Below are 20,682 nucleotides of genomic sequence, written 5' to 3' on the forward strand. Positions count from 1 at the left end.
TGCTTCGAGATGCCCACCATTTGGTCAGTGTCTTCCAAAATTTAAAGGAAGGATATCTTGCTCTGTGATCATCCTGTTGCTATGGGAACGGTGGGTAGTACTACATGAACTTGTCTAATCTGTGTGCTTTTGGCTTGCAGACATTCTTGTGGCTTTATTTCTTGCGCTTTCCTTCTAAATTTTCCACAAATCGGATTTTTAAACATGGTAGGGCATAAAGCCTATGCTCACATGCATAATTATTGCGAATTGTTGCATTTATAAGGCAGTATTTTGTTGACATTGGTCAATTTTCCAGGTTGCAATGCCATTTGAGAACAGGAGGGCTAAGTTTTAAGCACACCTATCCCACCATTTGTACAATGGCTGAACCGCGTGATTCACAGTTCCCGTCTATGCTAGCGCCAAGGTTCCCTCTAGTAATATTTTCTTTGGGAAACTTGGCCATTGGCATTGCACCATAATGCCGCCTTGTGGTGGTAGCTTCGAGAAGCACACTAGCTGTGCTAGGGCTGAGCCTTTGCAGTGGCAGTTGGGCACAAGTGCTGTGTGGAACGAGTTGCAGTTAGCTGGTGTAGTGGGGCCCTGAGGGCAGTGAAAGTCGCAGGAGGCCTGGCAAGAGGACCCCGCCCATGCACAAGCCGGAAGACCAGTGGACTTGCGTTCATTTTTCTTATTTCCAATGAATTTGGTACTTCCTCCTCCACCTTCTGCCAAATAGCACTGTAAGCACAACCAGTGACGGTACAGTGTAGGGCTGATGCTGCACCATTCTGAGCCTGCGTTGGCCCCACTTCATGCTGCTAGGGTCCAAAGTTTCGCCATTACTTTGATATTGGTTGCTCGACCAAGCTAAAATGGTGACCTGCAGACGAAGCTGCTCGGTGGTAGTAGACTGAATAAAACGGGCAAGGAAGGATACCTGTGTTAAGTTGACTTGTTTGTTCAGTCCCTGCACAGGATTTGCCAGTAAATCCTGCCATTTTAATAGCTGCCCGCACTTCAATGCAAGGCAATAGTATAACTCTGCTGCATTTTGCCCATCCATAGGCATAGAATTACAAAATTCTGAAGCACTATATTGCGAGCTTTTCTCTTACCTCGCTAGTCAGGTTATTTCCTAAAATAGTGATGTAGCTGAGAGTTCAAAGGTTAGCGCTATGCTAAGCATGCTACTTTACAGTAATGTTATGTTGTATTTTTTACGTTGATCAACACTTGCACAGAAACCAGTAAAAGAGTAGGCTGGGATAGATAAGTGAAGCCAGTGGCCTGTACAAAGTACCTAATATACAGTCAGAACCTGTGATGATGTAATCCTGAGGCAACGAAACTCTCGGCGAAACAAAATATTTTCTTATCCCCGGCAAATGCCCATACGAGTCAATGCATGTCATATCTCGCAACAATGAAACTTTTTTTTTTCATAGCAATACCACAATAACAATTTCCTGAAACGGCAGTCCGAATGTTATCTACTCACGTGATGCTAGCAGTGTCCAAAAACTGCTCAAACACATTGGTTGTGCCCTTAAATTACACAAACTGCTGCCACGGCATGCTTGCATGGCTGCTTCCATTTTTGTTTACAATAAACAGCAGTGATGGAGTTGCTACAGGCAACAGCAATGATGATGACTGTTGTTTATCTTTGCGACAGGGGAGTACTGCAGTGTCCCGACCAGTAATATACATTAAAGGAGAAAAGACTAGAAAAAGACAAAATAAAGCAAAGGTAACCTCGCAGCAGACAGGCGCATTTATATACTGTGTGCCATCACTGCATGGGCAAATGTGGAATGGAACTACATGTCGCATGCTGATCTATAATCCTCGATTAGCCAAATCCACTTGTACACATGAAAACGCCAATGACTGTATCAGGCTTTGTGCTTTGTATGTGCACGCAGCATGTTTGATGTGTGCAGTTGGTCCTAGGGTGTGTCAGCCGTGTGCGTGGTGATCGGACTATCTGCTTTGCCAGCCTGCGAAGATGCTGCCTCCAGCCAAAAAGCAGAAATCGTTTATGCTAAAAGATAAGGCTGCAATTATTGCACAGGTTGAAAAGGGCAGGAAGAAGAACACTGACGAATTTGGAATTGCGTGCAGTTCACTGTCTGCAATCTTCAGGGTGTCTACCAACCGGGAATTCTCAGGGATTTTGAGTAGTCTGGAAAAACTCGGGGAAAACTCGGGGACTTTGTGCTCTACCAAAACGTTACTCGCTGAAAGTGTGCCTACAGGGAGCATCTACTGTAGTACCTCCAGGTCAAGCGTCCCACTGTCATGGACGTGTTCACAGTGCTTGAGATGGTGGCTGCCAGATAATTTGTGACGTGTCTGGTGGCGTTTACAGATTGCTTCAAGCACGCTGGCTTCATTGCCACTACGCCGCCATCATGTACTGATCCAGTGGCACTGGAGGAAGATTTGCCCGAAGGCACACTTGATAAGTGCTGCTAGCGCAGCGCCACCATTACTGACCGAGGCATGGGGTAGAATTTGTGCCATGGAAAACAAAGTTCCAGATGACCTCATCATCGAGTTTGCACAGGTGAAGACGTTGTGCACGCGAGTCGATGCCATGCTGACCGACGAGGCCATCAGAACCAGTCTTCAAAGCTGACGACGCCGAGGACCACCAAGGACTAAAATATCAAGAGAAGGTGAACCCACAGGATGTGTCAGATACCTTGGACACAATTCATTCGTTTTTCCACGAGCGCAGTGACGACACGGCAATGGACCACTTTTTGCAGTGTGAAGGCAGAGCTGTCAAGTTGCTGCTAGGCAAGGCTCTGCAAAGTATTCTTACCTACTTTTGTTTTGAAAGCCATTTCCCCATCTGTTCTGTCTCACTCCCGCCCCAACGAAATTCCTGCAAAAGTGAATTTTTTCGCTTTCCCCGGCGATTTGGTTACTGCAGGTTTTGACTGCAGTCTGTAATTGACATTCATGAAGCCATAACATGCCGGCCAGTTGTGCCATAAGTGATCACCCATTTGCATCAGCCACACAAATCTAAAACTGTTCACGATGCTCCCTCTATCGTGGATACATGAAAACAACACAGAAGTATAATTGTCTATTTCAAAGGCTATGGGTACCAGTGCCTCACATGGCACGTGCAACCATCAGTGCTTGAGTGTGGATTGTGATTGCACCTTGAATGCAGATAAATGCATAGTCAATTGGCCGTTTAACCTAGGCTATGTTTGGGGGAATTCTAGCGCTTCAAAAAGGCTAAATAAACCATCTGGTGTTTCGGTGTCTGCCTGTATTTACATTTCCAGCAGACTTGCAAGTCTCAAAGGGGCCCTGAGCCACCCCTCGGGCTTGGTGAAAGAAATGGTCCGCGGATAGCATATGCTGCTGTGAACATCTGTCAAATTTTGCGGTCGTGTGCAGCATGTGGAGGTCACAAGCGGAGCATGCAGTCGCATAATTTTCGCTTTGTTTAAACAAGGCCTTCTCCTCCACCGTGTTGAGGCTGCCAGCAGCTTGCATATGTGATATACGAGATTCCCATAGATGGCTTCTATTGGCTGATAGCTGATGTAAGTCAAGAAGGGTGTTTGATCAGTCCACTTCTTCCTACTGTTGCTTTGTATATTTATTGACGCAGTTCAATAAAGTCTGATGGAAGCGGAAATCTGCTTTCAAGTTTCGGTAATTACATACTTCCAGAATAAGCCAGCGTATCATCTGCTCACGCATGGCCATGGCCACCCGAGTAGGAATTAAACTTTGGCCACTTTGCTTATCGGTGTCGTAGCTGTTGGGGCTCGCTACTGTGAATTAGCTTTAAAAACTATCAAGCTGGTCAAGCTGGTGCCGGACAAAGCTGGCCTTCACCACGTAGCACGAAGCGTTGGGAGCACGTGAGCCCGAGTGCACACTACATCCCTATCGTGCACAAAGCAAATGCTGCACGTATTCTCTACACTTGCATGTAGCTGCGTCTGCTACATAGCATAGATACCATGGCCACCATGGAGTGCCGCGACGAGCCCACTCGCGGAGGACAACTGCGCTTGGCGTGTCGTAGGCGTCAAATGTCGAAACGGTGGCATCTATGTGAGCATCCAAAATCAAACTTGAACTGCGTTCCCCGGTGATGTTCAGTCGGCAGAGCGTTGTGGGCATGCCCCACTCCGCCGTAGCCTTCGCAGTGCAATGCATTGAAGGAGCGGGAGCACCACACGGGGAACCACAGGCAATCTTACTAGTACTTTTTGCTGCAAAGTATTTCTCAAATAATCTAGTTCAGATGCATTTCTTGACTTTGATAAAGTGAATAAATGCCCCTTTAAAGGCCTAAATTGCCTCACAGTTATGACCTCCCGAGACCCTTTATACATATTTTTGGACATTGCATTCACTCCTTTCCAACATTAACTAGCAAGTGGTTATGTAAAATAGTCATCCTGGACGCAAAGTAAGGTGCATTCAGAACTGCTTCGAACTGATTTAATTATGTTCTTAGCATCAATTTTTGATAAAATAAGCACGAATAAAAAATGCAGAAAGTGCACTCAGAATATTGAGAGTTGACATGGAAATCCAGAATACAGCATCAACATGCTTACCTACTATGCAATGTTGCACCTTTCTCTGTGTTGTGGTAAAGAAAACTGGCCTTTACCATAACAAACATATGGAGATGGTCAGTATGTCCCCATACATGGAGATGCTGCCTTGAGCATCTAAAAGCTGTATTTAAACAAACGTATTTTCATGTTCATAACATTCCAGTCGGTATAAAAGATGCTTTGAAAAGGGATTACAGTAAAAGCTTGTTACCTCAAAGTTTCGAAGTTATGAAGACAGGAAAAAGCTTAAATAAGCGGAGTTTTGAGATAAGTGAATTCGTGAAATTGTAAGCCCCTGGCTGCACATAGACCACATAGAGCCTTCTGAAATAGTCATAAGTAGCCATTAAATTTCTCGCAGCAGCTCACTATACAGAGGCCTCATTACTACGAACACTGTATTAATGAACTTTCGCATTCACAAGCTTTTCAGAAATCCCCTGCTGATTGCTTTTAGTTTCAATGTAAAAAGATTTCTGCACTACCAACTTAGAATACCAAACTTTTCAAGATAATGACCTTTATTCACTTTACATGTCAAGGCCTGAGTACTACGAATTAATATTCCTAAATCGGGATTTTTATATTTCCGTGTATCCTTCATGGCAGCCCTAACAGTAAGTTAGCAGTTGCCGCCGCTCATGGGTTCGAAAAACCGAGACAGCACCAGAGAAAAATGCGGGAGGGGACTTTTTTTTTTTTGCAGAGGTGACATCTCTGGCTTTGTGAAGCACATACTCCACCCAGACGAGTGTCTCCTAACCACGGAGGGGTGTCTTCCTCCTTTCCCTCTTCTATCTGCGCATGTCTCTTTCTTTCATGCTTCTTTTTGCGTCTGTACCTGATACGTGCAAGGAGAAATACAACGTCTGTTTGATTCACCTGCACCGCTGTGAACCAGTTCACGTCAGTGTATGAAGTTCATAAATTGTGCAGCTCGATTTCAATGGTGCAGGCGTTATGTTTTACAGACTAATGTGCACAGAGTGCGTAAGTTGACACATTAACAGAGTTCATATGACAATAAGCCGCGTACCTAGCTGTGAGCATGGAGCTACTGCAGGAATCCCTCGCTCTGACTTCAAAGCAAGCAAGCACAGATTCTCTCGCTACGTGTGCCGTGCTGGATTTTCATTGTACCGGTGAATGTAGAATTTGTAAAAGGTGCCCGAATCATTCCATGAGCCATATTATTTTGTTGTGCAAGTCCAAGAGCTTCCTTCCAGCTAAGGCAGATCGGCAATGCCGATCAAATGGCACTGTATCTGGACATGCCATCCTCTCTCACTGTGCACAAAAAAGGCTCCAAACAAGTTTGTGCTTGGTCCAGCAGTGCCAAGAAGACACAGGTTACCGTGATGTTGTCTTGCGTGACAGGTGGTCACAAGCTGCTGCCCTACGTCATCTTCAAGTGCAAGACAATTCCGAATTGTGAGGAGATATTGGAAAATGTCATGAGGTACCAGGAGAAAAGCGGGATGGATGAGGGCCTTGTGCTTGACTGGATCAAGTTCATGTGGTGTCGGCAGCCTGGCGCACTGCGTTAGTGCACGTCCATCCTTGTCCTGGATGAGTTTCGGTGTGATTTGGCTGACTCTGTGAAGAGACTACTGTGCGAGTGGTCTAAATGTCTGCTCTGAATGGCTTTCCTGCATGAAATGGATGCAGTAAGGTGTGCCCGGAGTGACGCCAACCAGAGGTGCTGAAACGGACGTAGCATGCTGTGCAAGTGGATTGCGGATGCATGGGCGAGCATCCCAGAGGAACTTGTATGTCTTGCTTTTAAGAAGTGTGGCACACAAGAAGACACGGCCGTCTTCCTTGAATGCTATGAATTTTTGTTGCTCAGAATCATCAGCTTCAAGTGGTGCCGACTACGCCTTCGATGTCTATGCTGATAGAGGCTGCGATTATGTGAGGCAAGTCCCGGAGAAGTTTCGCAAGGAAACCCACGATAATTTGCCTGTCGGAGCGTGGTCGACCTCTGCTGAATGCCAGGGGATGAAATTTAATGTATGCATTGACTCTATTGCACTCAGTATGAGCTACAATGCGAAAATGTGTGACGAAATGCCTTGTGCGTTGTATTTTTACTGATTGCAATAGTACTTCCTCTGCATAAAGCAACAGCCTGATAATGGTCGAAATATCGACTTGCCAGGTTGCAGGCAAGCATACGTACATGGTGCAACACGTTGGGAAGCTTTGTTGATAACTTGTGGGATACTGTAAATAGTTCAAATGATGTCTCAGACACAGCTTCTCACTGTGCTATTACCCAAACATGGCAGCCAGGATTACATCAGTGCATCAGGTTATCCATGCGTACATTGTTTTGCTTTTTGACAGGGACCATTTTTCAGTGGATTATCACTGTTATTGATTTGTCGTTTGGCTCAATACACTCCTGTCGTGCTATAACATTTTTTTTTTTTTTTTACACAGCAGCTTGAAATGTTAGTATCCCACTATGGTGATCACAATGACTGCGAAGCAAACCATTTATTAAGTCACTTATTTTCTGGCAAATCTGATATTTCAGACTCCCAATTATTCAGACATTCAGCTGGTCCCCATCGAATCTGAATGATCGATTGATGACTGTATACGAAGTACTGTATTTACTAGTGCAAGACCCGCAACCCCACTTTGGGAGTTTTGAGAAAAGTTTCACGCAGCGTGAAGCATTACTTGCGTGCTGGTGAATTTCTGCAAGCTGCTACTAGATCACACTAGTTGCCTTCCCAACATTGGCATTATCATCATCACTGTATCGTGCACTTGGCACCAAACCGCAACTTTGGTTGCCGGCTCCAATGAAGCCACGAGGCAGCTCTAGTTAGGTTTAGTGGGCAAGTGACACGGGCAGCACATTGCTGTGGGAACTTTGCCTTTAAAATGTTTGTACAGCAAAACCTTGTTAATTCGAATTTCACGGCTTCAAAAGAAATGTCCGAATAAACCGAATGTCGAATGATTGAGGGTATGAAAAAAAACAATAAAAAGTTTACTACGTCAACGTGCCTTCATTTACTGAATGAATCAGCAAATCCCGTTTCTATTTTGCACAGAAATATTGCGGAACCTGCGATTCTCGTCACCTCGTAACTGATTAGTGCTCACAGCGACGAAGGCCTTACGATCGATTTCCTTGGCAGCGTGGCCGCTCCGCGCATTTTCATCTGAGACTCTGTTCACTACCGCTCATACATCCTGATTCTTTTTTCACAAGTCTCCACCCATTGAAATGTAAACGGTGCTCTTCATCCTAGACAGCTTTGCACTCAGTAAAAACTAAGCTACTGTTTGCTGCAACCACTGCAGACAAAACCATGGCCGCTGTCGACGCGATCATGGAGGCAGGCCTTGCACTTATGAAGGGACGCGGCTGACGCACGCACTGAGTAAAAAATAAACTACCATTTGCTGCAACTGTGGACGAAACTGCGGTCGCTATCGACGCAATCATGGATGGCCACTACGCAGTGCGGCCGATGCAGTGCAAGGTGCGGCGGTAAATGCAATAAAGGCTTTAAAGACACAAATAGGCATGCAGCCTTCTGGCGTTGCAGTCATTCACGTACGATTCAAAATGGCCAGACCTAGTGAGGGGCCCTTTAAGGGGACTTTGGGTTCGTAGGCAAACAGCCAGCAACTACTGTGGACGCCTACCAAGGTGGCATGTGTGCTTATTGGATGGAACAGCATAAGCTGACATCTTTGTGCTGCACACCCTATAACTGACAGTGTCGCAGAATCAAGGTTGCGTGCGCAATATCTGCACTTTGTGACAACCTGCAATGCCCATCGGGCTGCAGGATTGGTGGATGCGAAACGCACCCATAGCCTGGATCATCACAAAATTTCAAGTCACTTTATTTTAGTGAAGTACAACACTGAGTAAAACTCTTTACACAACTTGATCAGTAGCCGCCAAGGTTGCTCAGTGGCTATGGTGTCGGGCTGCTGAGCACGAGGTCGCGAGATCGAATCCCGACCACAGCGACCGCATTTCGATGGAGGCGAAATGCGAAAGCACCTATGTACTTAGATTTAGGTGCATGTTAAAGAACCCCAGGTGATCGAAATTTCCGGAGTCCTTCACTATGGCGTGCCTCATAATCAGAAAGTGGTTTTGGCATGTAAAACCCCATAATCTAATAATCTAACAACTTCAGCAATGGCTTATTCTTCATTGATACAATTTTTATTTGCTTATCTAATGCATTCGATCATGTGTCTCGTCAACGTCTACTAACAAAACTATGTAGCCTACAGCTAGATGACAAAACATTTATGTGGATTAAGGTCTTTCTAATTGACAAACTTCAGTGTTAAAATCGGTTACTACATAATTCGCCACACTCATGTCAAGTTGGGAATCCCACTAGGATAAGTTTTGCAACCGCTGTTATTTTTAATCTACATAAACAACATATCGACTAACATGCAGTCTTCCATACATCTTTCTATAAATGACTGCATAATAATAAAGAAATAACCAACCAGAAGGACAGTTTAACCCTGCAGTCTGACTTAACGACTTTCAGAAGGGTGAAACAAATGGCAGATGAAAATTAACATTGAGAAAACAACACATTAAGTTTGTTTAAGTTGGTCCCAGTTTCAATTTATTGCCTAACGAATACCTAACTAAGAATTCTGCAGTTGGAATTCTGCGGTCGATTAAATACCTAGGTGTTAGGTTCAATTAGAATCTAAAATGGAATGATCATGTGGAATTAATTCCTAGCAAAGCATTTGGAAAGCTTGGCATTCTAAAAGATCACCTATGCGTTGCTAATTCACACTAAACTTCAGGTATTTAATTCACTAATTAAACAATCATTATAGTACGCTTCAAACATGTATCCCCATCAAGCTTACCTTAATGACATGCTGGAATTCGAAGTAAAGCTGCTAGATTCATCTCGTCCTCATATTCTCGTTATCACAGTATCATCCATAATATCACTTGGCGTTTTGCCTCGTAATACACACAGAATATTCACAATTATTCTTTTTTCAGAGTATTTATTTCCGTGACAGTGCCTTTTCACACAAATTCATTCATTCAGCTGCCCACATCTCCGCCCGTATTGACTACGAACACAAGTTATGCCCGCTCTTCGCTCGGACTAAAAAATATTTACTCACCTTTAGTCTTGTCAATAAATGAGTGGAACGCCTTTCCGCAATCCATTGCCAACACTAAGGAATTATCTGCTTTCCAATCAGCTCGCTAACCTACCCTAATGAGCAAGACTGCCATACCACCAGATCTTTTAAACAACCACGCTGTCCTGCTTGCACGCCTTACTATTGAACATTGTCATGCGTTTGTTGTATTGTACTGACAGTGTTGTAGCTCGATCTTGTATTAATGCATTATATAATCATTAGTTCATGCTTCTACTAGATGCGCTGTATCTCTTTAATGCTGAAAATATGTCCTTTACTTGTGTTTGGTTTTCATGCTTATAACCCCCTTTTGAAGTTTCTTGTTGTTGTTATTCCCCCTATTTAATTAGCGCCTGATTCTGTGCACTCAGGGTAAATAAATGAATTGAAATGAAATTAATTTTTTGCTGTCTTCGTTCTCTAAAAGACAGCAAAATCTGTTCTACCGTCTCGGTTCATTTTTTTCAGACTTCTCGTTTATTCGGACATTTTCGCAGCATTGTCAGTGTCTGAACAATCGGCCAGAAACTGAAAATGTGTTCGTAGTTGGCTGCCAGTGGTTGTGTTATTCTGCATAGCACTCCAAGTGTAGTTTGAGCCTTCACTGAGTAGCCTGAGCCTCAATGGCGGTAAAGGCTGTAAAAAGTCCGCCAAGAAAGTGTGGGCCTTACGCAAGTATATACAGTAGTGATTTCAGAAATAGCATTTCAGATCAAAAACTGCCGTGCGAAATGCACAGTATCGGGACTTCTATGACAGCGATAGTTGTGTAGCTCTTCTTGCGTCCTATACTCTGTTTCGCACATAAAAGAAGGCATTACTTTCAAGGAATTCGGAAGAAATAAACAGTACTCATCTTGCTTACACACATTTTTAATCACAGTGGTTTGTGTTGAGCATATTCTCTTACCTACACTAAGCGCAGCTGGGCCTTCTGTGTACATAGACATGCAGCAGGTGTGTACATTGTGTGCTGGCCATACTTGCAGGCAATGCACGATCTGGAGCCGCTGAGCGAAGCAGCACCTCGTCACGTGGAGGGCCTGTCGCACATGGTGGAGGATGGACGGGTCAAGTCGCACGATCTCAGGGCAGCACTCAAGACCCTCGAGCAGGTGTCAAGCCGTCTCCAAGCTCAGTACCAGCGAGCCCAAGGGGAGGTCGCCGACACTTTCCACTTCTACCGCTCCATGCTCGAGGAGCGACGGCAGGAGACCCTGCGCGAGCTTGAGAATGTGTACAACGCGAAGATGGTCTCCCTAGGTCTGCTTGGACAGAAGGTGCGTTAACGTTTTACTTTGCTAATGTATAAAAAAAGATTTTGGAAAGAGACCCTTCAAGACAAACAAAGAGGACAAAACAACCTGTCTCTGTATCCTAGTTGCTGTGGCATTTAGTTGCCAAAACCGTTACTCTTCTTTATGATTGCAATGCATGCATTCCAGTGGTAGTGAAGTTTAAAAATTCTTCTGTACTTGCTACGTAACCAGGATACTCAGACAGCCAGAAATATTCCTTGCAGGGGGTCTTATTGTCCAATGACCATATTTGGAGATTCAACAACTTTCACAAGATTTCATGACTTGGCAGCAGATGCATTGGCTTCCACTTCAGCAGCATTTCTCTGTGTTAAGCACAATGCCAGGAATGCTATTACCATAGGCGGAAAGTTTTCATTTTTCCAGACGGGGGACCAGCTTTCCGAACCCCATATATATATATATATATATATATATAATCTTTTTATAGCACTGTTCCTATTAGAAATTTGTACTTTTTATACCTCTTACTGTTCAATGTGCCCCCCTTACTTTATGCCCTTCCATAGGGCCTGTAAGGTTCTTTTGAATAAATAAATAAATATACACACACGCGCACACACACACACACACACACACACACACACACACACACACACACACACACACACACACACAGTCGAACCCTGCTATATCGAACTCGCAAAAAAACGCCTATCAGTTCGATATAGAGCATAATTCGATATAAGCCTGCTAAATAATTGGATGTCATAAAAGCACATACCATTTATAAAATCACTTTATTGATTAAACTAGCTTAGTTTCGCACGAAATAGTCCTGCATTTTCTTCTGCTTTGGCAATTTCGCTGCCAGCGACGCACGGTAAGGAGTCGGAACAGCTGAGGCCACAACTTTCCGCATTCGCGCAGAAGCACCGGACGAGAGCAAACCAATCACTTCGGAGGATGTGGGCCAAGGACAGTCGTTGCTTTCCTCATTGTGCCCACTTTCACTTGTGCTCGGTATGATGTTGGCAATGTAGTCTTCGTTTTCGGGCTCTCCCGTGGTCGCGACACATCATTTGCGCTCATTTGCGCACATCATTTGCGCTCCGTTGATTCGTCAACAGCTTCCGGAAATTCTGACAGTTCGCTCCAAACTTCGGCTACACTGGCAACGGCTTCGTCGCATTCATCAGAATTTACGGTCATCACCAAGCACGCGGAAGTCGACACGGCTGAATCAATTTCAGATTAACCACTCGTACACGGCCGTGCGTACGGGTCGGGCGCCACGGGCACCGGGTCGCGAGTTTGGACGCTTTAGCCCTAATCTCCCCCTTATTCTTCAAGATCGTGCCGAGAGTGCTCCTCGGAATCTTGTGCTCTGCGGGGACATCCGACTTCTCACCGCGTTCGACACGATTTATGATTGCGAGCTTCACGACGAAAGGCAAATTCTGCCGCTTCATCACGGAAACACTGCGGGAGAAGGCCTACAAGACGCACACAAAAACAGCGAGACAAGTCGCACTTTCGCCATCTTGCATGACGAGGGCACAGGAGCATCTGATTGGCTGTCTGAGCAAGCGCTGTGGGCGGGCCAGGATCATTTTTTGCAGGGGGGGGGGGGGGGGTGCCGACGGCTCGTCCGAAGCAGCGCGGTCGGGCGCGGTCACAGTAGGGACAGCGGTTGGATGGAGCCGCGCAGCCGGATTTTCTCCGCCACCGCGAGGGAAAGCCAACTTCCGGGGGCACTTTCCGCCGCTTGACGTTCGATATATCGGGTGTCGCTGCTATTTTTGTTCGATGTAAGCGTAATTTTTGCGATATATACTCATTGTAACTATATCGTGTCCATAAATTGTTCAATATATAGAATAATTCGATGTAAACGGGTTCGATATAGTCGGGTTCGACTGTATATATATATATATATATATATATATATATATATATATATATATATATATATATATATATATATATATATATATATATATATAATGTTATGTTTCTTGCCCTTAAAGAAATGTGTGACCTTGAAGACTTGTTCACTGAAGTGATGGCCTTATAAGAAAATTTACAAGACCTCATAGTAGGAGACAGTTCATTTTCATAGCCTGAGTCCCCTCACACCACCAAGAGTCTGGTGATGTAATCTTCCTTCATGTAATTGTCGTATACTTCACTATCACTAATACTGCTTCGTCTTTTCAATGAAATTGCAGCCTCTGTCCTTTTTTTTTTTTTCCCTGCAAGTCCAAGTATAAGCGCTCCTGCACATGACTGCTATTGATCCTGATTTCGAGTGAATCCAGCTGAGCGGCCATGTCCCGCATGCTAGCATGAGGGTTTGAGGCCTTAAATGCTGGAAGATCTGTGCATAGGTTAGGACTGAAAGATGGAGTCCTACGCCTCTGTTTCTTGAAGGCGCCGGTTTGTCTCAAGTTTCCATCATTTCCAATGACAGTTGACGCATTTGGTCTACCACCACAATTCTATCACTGATATATATTTGCAGCCTTCCTCTTCTCGGCATTTGCAGCTCCCAAGGCAAGCATCATTTTCACCTTCCACTCATTAGAGAAAGACATGGCGACTGGAACGAAACAAAACGCACCTTTAAACATTTGCACTGCAGTTGTGAATTCGCTTTTGTGGGGATAAGTTTTGACGGAAAAAAACAAAACATCCGTTCACTTTACACTAAAACAGCAGCTGTCACAGCTTGTTTCCAACTATGTTACGATGGACCCTGATAAACCGACAAAAAGCGTGCATTTTATCCGAAGTCCGCAATATGCGAGACACCTCACTTTCCTAAACTTTCGTCGCGATGTCTAACAACTTTATTGTAAAGAGTGAGGGACGAATGCCCCCTCCAAAATAAAAAGTTGCTGTTTCATTTGAAAGGCGGAGCATCATTTGTGATAGCAAATTAAACAAGCTAAGCGCGGCAGCAGCAGCAAGTGAATTGACCTTCATGCCGTCTCTCACTTCAATGCAAACTAAACGTTGAAAGCACGAAGCTACCGGCATTGGCGCGCATCGTTCACCCCCCCCCCCCCCTCCCGGTGCCTCTTATGCGAAAGACGCCGGGCTTCCACCCCACTTTCTTCCCTCCCTCCCTCCCTCCCAAGATGTTGAGCCGCGATCGTCGGTTGGCCCTTGCAAGTCAGTTGCCTGCCCGTGTCAACACAGCAAAAGTCCATTTCATATGCCTGATTTTGACAAAAAATTGCTAATTTCGTCCGCTGTAGCCGATAGTTCATTGTAGCGCGGTCTGTCAAAGGCAAACTTCACTGCAGTAATAAAATAGGCAGACCAAACTAAGGGTGAAATATGGTCCGTTATATCCAAAAGTCTGTTGTATGGAGGTCCGTTCTAACGAACGTAGACTGTAACACCAAATGCGACGTGTTACTTCGGCCAAGGCGGGGCAGATAAGGCACCAGCTCAATCATGTTTTAGAGCGAAGCTCTATGTGGCTAGCTCAATCGTCCATCCGTCCATCTGTCACCTGTATGCCGGAAAATTCTCCTGCGCAACGCCATGCGAATGCACAAAAAAAAAAAAAAGCGGGGGATGTGTGATTGGCTGCGCCAGTAGTGACGTCGTTGCTCTCCATCGCAGCTGAGTGGGGCATGCAGCAGTTTCTCTCCGGCTCAGAAACGGGTAGACGACACGTCATGCATACTCTTTAGGAGCAGGCAGCTTTCGATCAGCAGCACCGATAGCAGAACCAAGAACGAGCTCGTCTACACCATCCCAATGCTGCTGCCCGGGCACAAGAACAGGCTCGTGCAGGCGAGCGCAAACAGCAACTGCATATAAAGAATCTGGGAGCCTGCCAAGTTGTCATTTAATGAGCCGTCGGGATTAACCCATTGATAAACACTGGGGCCGCACGTTTCAGCTTCACTCGTTGACCATCTGTATGGAATTCCTGGGCGGTGATATTTTTCTTTATTTCCTTCATTTCATTCTGGCTAACTCAGAAGGAGCCTGCTGTTCGAGGGTGCTGCTTCATGATGTGGGTGAAAGCGCAGTCACATGGTATTCGCCATATTTTGCATGGTTTAGTTATCATTCGGCAGAAATTGGTACGCAATTAGTATGTCGCTGAAAATAGCACAGTTAGATGTCCCTTGGCTGTGCCTACAAATGCCTCACTGACACTTGCCTGACGATTATGATAGTAAGTCTTGAGTTAGAGAATTAATTACAGTTACCTAATTAAATCTCAGTAATTAAAATATCACTGACAGCTACTCCACTGTACTGGAAACGATATGCACTTGGTTTTCTTAGAGTAACTCATTGCTTCTTTTTATTTTAATCTTGGTGCATGATGGTTAATTGGGACACCCTGTATATATTTACGACCTGGGGAGGGTTGAGCCCCTGCCTTCGGAAAACATCGGAGTGGGATTGGGTCCTGTAGCCCCGCTGTAGTCGGTGCCTATGCCTGTCACCCTTTGACGGCAATGCATCCAGGTACCAAGTCTTACCAAATCTTGTGAAAGTGCTAGTTTCCCCGAAACTCCCCGAAGTTTCCCCGAATTGTCCAAGAATACTGCCTCAGATTGTGTATGGCACCATGCACATCATTTACTTCTTGCAAGTAACTTTGGGTCAATTACGTAATTTTTCTGTACATTTTTGTCTTAGGGCAGCACCCTTAAACTTGTGCCTAAGTCGTTGCTGTCATTACTTTTCTCTCGAAGTCAAGGCAGCCGGCTGTGGTTTATAGTCTGGTTTTGGACAGCATCTATTGCAGGAGCTGAAAACGTGTCATGGCCATCATGTTTTGGACACTTGTTACATGTTTTGCACCCCCCCCCCCCCCTGTATTGTTCGCACTTTCAGTTTTCTATGTGAAATTGTCTGGAATTCATTACTCTGACACGCTGACATACACACTGACGTACATACACGCTGACGTATTAATATCTGGCAAGTTGCGCAAAGGTGATCAACTTGACAGTATTAGTGTCATTTCAGAAAGGTGTCATGGGGTCTGTGCACTTCAGAGTACAGTTCAGAACCTCAATATAGCGGAATTCTCTATACAAGTATTTAACTTTTCGTAACGTCATGTCCATAGACCGTCATGTAGTCAAAAGCTTAATAGAATAAAGTGTGTTTTTTCACAAATTCAATATAACGAAATTTCACTGCCGCCGCGAAGGAATACCAAGACGATAAATGGAAACTTCCATGGGTGCAGATAGTAAAATGATTGATCTACGAGGGGCTGCTTGCGAATGCATCTCTCAAATTGGGACCAAGAGTGACTGCTGAAGCGGCACAGCGTCCTGTTCGGTACAAAGACCCAACTTATTAAGATCCCATTGTGTCTTGCATGTTTTGTTGTTTGGGTGCTAGTGAAAGTGTGAGCCGAGAAGGATGGTGGTTTTATGTAGGCTGAACAAAAAAGTGAGGACAGCGTTCACGGAATGAAAACAGCATTTATTGAATATGAACATGCCAAGCTCATTCTATGTCATCATCGCTGCTGTGGTTCGGTAAATGCCGCCTCGTTGCGGCGCACGCTAAAAGCATCTCCTGCTGCCCCCTTCAACGACGGACGTTTTTCTTTCGATGCTGAATTTCTGCTCGGCTTGAACATTTGACGATGCGCAAGTGGCTAGCACAACTTCTCGTTTGAAAGCGGCATTATATTGGCATCGCATGTTTGTTGCCGTTATGATAATGCCATGCTGCACATGGATATGACACAGGTCAAAATAGCAGTGTTGCTCATGTACTGCTGTTGGCTAATGACATGGCTTGTAACGGCTGCGATACTGACTTTTCTAGATGGCACTAGCTATGCACTATATTTATCCATTTCAATCAAAAACTGGTGCGTTTTTCAAATCCCCGAATCTAAGCCAATCCTAGAGTTTGGTATATGATTATTTGGAAGAAAAAAACACTGTCGGCCTAAATTTGAATAAATACGGTATCTCTATATTTGTTCGGTTTCTACAGCTTCAAGCTAAGGGGGGACGTGTCTAGAGCTAGCTGACTTATTTTTAGACCAAATTGAAGTACAAGGCATAGTTTCGTTCAGTTTTCTGAGTCTGTTTCAAAAATTAATTTTTGATAGTTTGCAATTGTGGAGATAAGTCCATTTCTATAATTTATCGAGACAATAGGTAAAGAAAAGTTGGAAGAGAAAGCTATAATAATGCATGCGTGGATAGCAGAATGTTTAAGCATCAAACATTCTGGTATGATACCACGATGGAAATGTAAGTGACGAAGCAGGATCATGGCAGGCTCTCATTGCTCTCTGCTGCCACAACTTCCAACACAGTAGGAGTGGCACAGGTATAGTTGAATGCAAAATAGAGTTGCATTTCTCATAAATATGCATTAATTTTTTTTGAAGGGCTGTTGTGAAGCAATGTCCTGATATGTACTAGACACAATCTACACTTTTCTTAACGTTAAGGCCATTGCAGGTGAAGTAGTGTGCCTGGAATCAACGGGTGGTTAGCGATGCTTCTTGCCTAGAGGTCACGTTGCAGTTCTAGATGCCAGGTTATGGGCCTGTAGCGCCAGAAAGTATTCTTGGTAGTGTGTGTGGCTTGCATAAACTTTCCCACAAAGTAGGTGTGCCTTTCACATTCTAACTACATTGAACTGGACAAATAATGGCTGTCACACAGTCCTTCTTCTCTTACACCTCCCTCCTATCATGTTGGTATAAGTGTTAGTCATGGAACTATCATGGCACTGATACATCTCCAAAGGTGTAAAGGGACCTGAACTGTACCTCGCACTTGGTGAAAAAACACTGTTCATGGATAGCACACGCTGCTTAGAACATCTCAGCCAAATTTTGCAGTTGTGCGCAGTGCATGGATCTGACAAGCAGAGCGTGAAGTCACCTTTCTCTCAAACGCTCTTTTCAACAGAAGCCTGCTCTTCACTCTTTTCTGCACGCATTATTCCTAGCAGTTTCCCATATGTGGAAGCTATTGGCCAATAGCTGACATCAACAAAGAAAGGTGTTTGTACAGCGCACTTCTTCCTACTGTTACTGTGTATATATATTGACACAGTTTAATAAACAGGCTGAATTAAGTGAAAATCTGCTTTCGAATTTCGATAATTATTACATACTTCTAGAAGAAGCTGACTGTCATCTGCTCATGCTCGGCTACAGCCACCTACGTAGGAATTGCATACTTTGGCAAGACTGCTTATTGATGCCATATCCGTCGGGTCTTGTTAATTTCGACTAGTTTTGAACACTCGACTAGCCTCGAACCATGCAAAACTTAAAGGGAACGACAACCGATTTTCATAGTACGCACTATTTTTAGTGCAATCGAAAGCTTACTGGCCAGAGCGTTTAATTATGGAGCACTAATGCGGAAAAAGCCATGGAATATATCTTTATGAGAATTTTTCTATCTGCAGTGAGGATGAAGCTGTCACTGGAAGCATGCTGAAAACTGTGATAGGTGAACGCGATTGCCATTATAGGCCGGCACTAGTGGGAGGCAGATGACAAGTGCAGCCGTAGGTGTGAGAAAGTATTATTTTGTTTATCAAGTCGATGTTCCTGCGATTCATGTTTTCCGAAGTGTTAAAGTATTTTTGCGATAATAGCTGCGTGTTCTTGCAGTTTCCTGTCCAACTGCTTTGATATTTGCCTAGTCAAAACAAAACCAAGCACATTGAAAATGAAACGACGCTTTTACACGAGATATGCGGTTCGTGTTGCTGTGGCCGAGCATGCGCTTCTGATTTCCGATATCGTCTCTCGAAGACCTAAGCGAGCAGGAACAAAGGATTTTAGCTCGCATGCGTGCTCAGAATTTATATCCTTGCGAAGTAGCACCCAAACGTCATGCTTCGATGGACGAAAGCAGCAGCGAAAGCGATGAATCCGACTTTTACGATAGACCACCGTCCCCTCCACAAGCAGCACGCCTGGAGAATGCTGATCAGTAAATGCTCACTCGCACTAGGCCGACCCAACACTGATCTCAGTCTGCCGACTGCCGGCGGCAGTGTTTTTTCCTTTGTGTCGGCGCGCCTATGACACTGTACCGACGCCGACAATCTGCTGACTGTCGGTGGAGAGCTTGGCATTCATACACTGTGACAGCAGCGCCAGCGCGAAGGTAAAGAACTTGCCCATTTACAGCACAACTCGTCAATGGCATCTTGTATCACAGGGAAATCATAAAACTCTGGGTACTTGCAAATTCGTGCTATACTCGTACGCATACAGCAGCATGTGCGCCGCCATGCATGTGGGACAATGCGAGTGCTGCTCGTTAGCGTAGGCTTTTTTTACTTCCTAATATGCATAGAATAAAGTGCAAGTGTCTAATAATTTACTAAGTGCATTTTTAAGCAATAATTATATTGTACTTAATAGACAGCTTTAGTATAGCGTACGCTATACCATTGCGTACGCTAAGAAATAGCGGGTCGTCACTGCGCATGCGCTGAATGCTAAACGAAAAAGCGAGTATAGCGGGCGTATGCAACGCAAATGAGTTAGCCTTACCGTTATTGCGTGGTTTGTGGTGTTTGCATGAAACATGGCGGCGGTCCCAGCTGCCCGCTTCGAATTGAATTTGGCTTTGCTTTTGTAAAATGCACTTTGTTCGTAGCAAATGATTGTGTAAACGGCTTTCGCTTAGTTTCAGGCTGCTTTGACGACAGGGTATTATGGATAATCTCGTGGTGTTCTTGAGATTGCTTCTCATTTCGAACGAGTCGAAGCCTAACGAAAGAGACGTTCGAGATGTCAGCGCCACCTATTGCTACAGTCGGGAAGTAGCCGCAAGGGCGGCATATAGCCCCTGAAATCGGAGGATCTCATTGGCCAACTAAAACTGTAAAAAATGTGCGTTGCTTAGCGTACGCTACACTATAGCGTATAGCGTACGCTAAACTAAAACTGTCTAATGACAGTCGACTCACATACAGTAATCTATTGACTTCATTTCGAAGTAGTAAGGTTTCACCGCCAGGCCTCCCCACTTGCTGGTTTTTTTACTTTCTTTGTCAACTTAAAGTTATATTTCTTACTTAAATGCCGAACAGCGTGCTAGATTCTATCACTATAAATCATGGTCATTTCATTTGCACCAACATCTCGCAACACCTTCTGGCCAGTTGTCAGTCTCTTCAAGGTCAGACCACATGCACGCTTGCCGGCGTGCACTTACTCCTGGCCGCTCCTGGTTAGACGCCTTGGCAGACTTATTGATAGTAGAACTTTTTGTTGGGCTAGTTGGTGCATGTTACTGAAGTACTAAAGTGCCAAACAGACAACACAAGAAGAGACACGGATGAGCGACACAGACACGAACGAGCGCCCGTGTCTCTTCTTGTGTCGTCTGTAGTACTTCAGTATTGATATTGTTTCAGAATGCGCAATTTGGTTGTTGCTACTATCCATCAGTCAAGCTGGTGCAGGACAAAGCCAGTCATCACGGCGTAGCGCAGCCACACAGGAGCATATGAGTGTGAGTGCACGCTCTAGTCCTGTCATGCACAAAGCAAATGCTGCAGTCTGCTACGTACTGTAGATGCTGTGGCCGCCGCAGGGTGCTGCGACGAGTCCACTGACTGAGTGCGCTGCCCCTCACTAAGGACGACGACTGTTT

The 20,682-nt window shown here is 44.7% G+C and overlaps 1 protein-coding gene across 3 annotated transcripts in view; it reads left to right on the forward strand.

Moving 5' to 3' along the window:
- Window positions 1-20,682, forward strand: part of brat (tripartite motif-containing protein brain tumor) — a 115,687-nt gene that overhangs the window by 86,148 nt on the left and 8,857 nt on the right. For all 3 annotated transcript variants that reach the window (XM_075689138.1, XM_075689140.1, XM_075689139.1), the window contains one exon: window positions 10,763-11,053. In XM_075689138.1, the coding sequence (XP_075545253.1) occupies window positions 10,763-11,053 (291 nt within the window). The remainder of the gene's footprint in view (window positions 1-10,762; window positions 11,054-20,682) is intronic.

This window comes from Dermacentor variabilis, chromosome 4, assembly GCF_050947875.1.
Source record: "Dermacentor variabilis isolate Ectoservices chromosome 4, ASM5094787v1, whole genome shotgun sequence".
NCBI lineage: Eukaryota > Metazoa > Arthropoda > Arachnida > Ixodida > Ixodidae > Dermacentor > Dermacentor variabilis.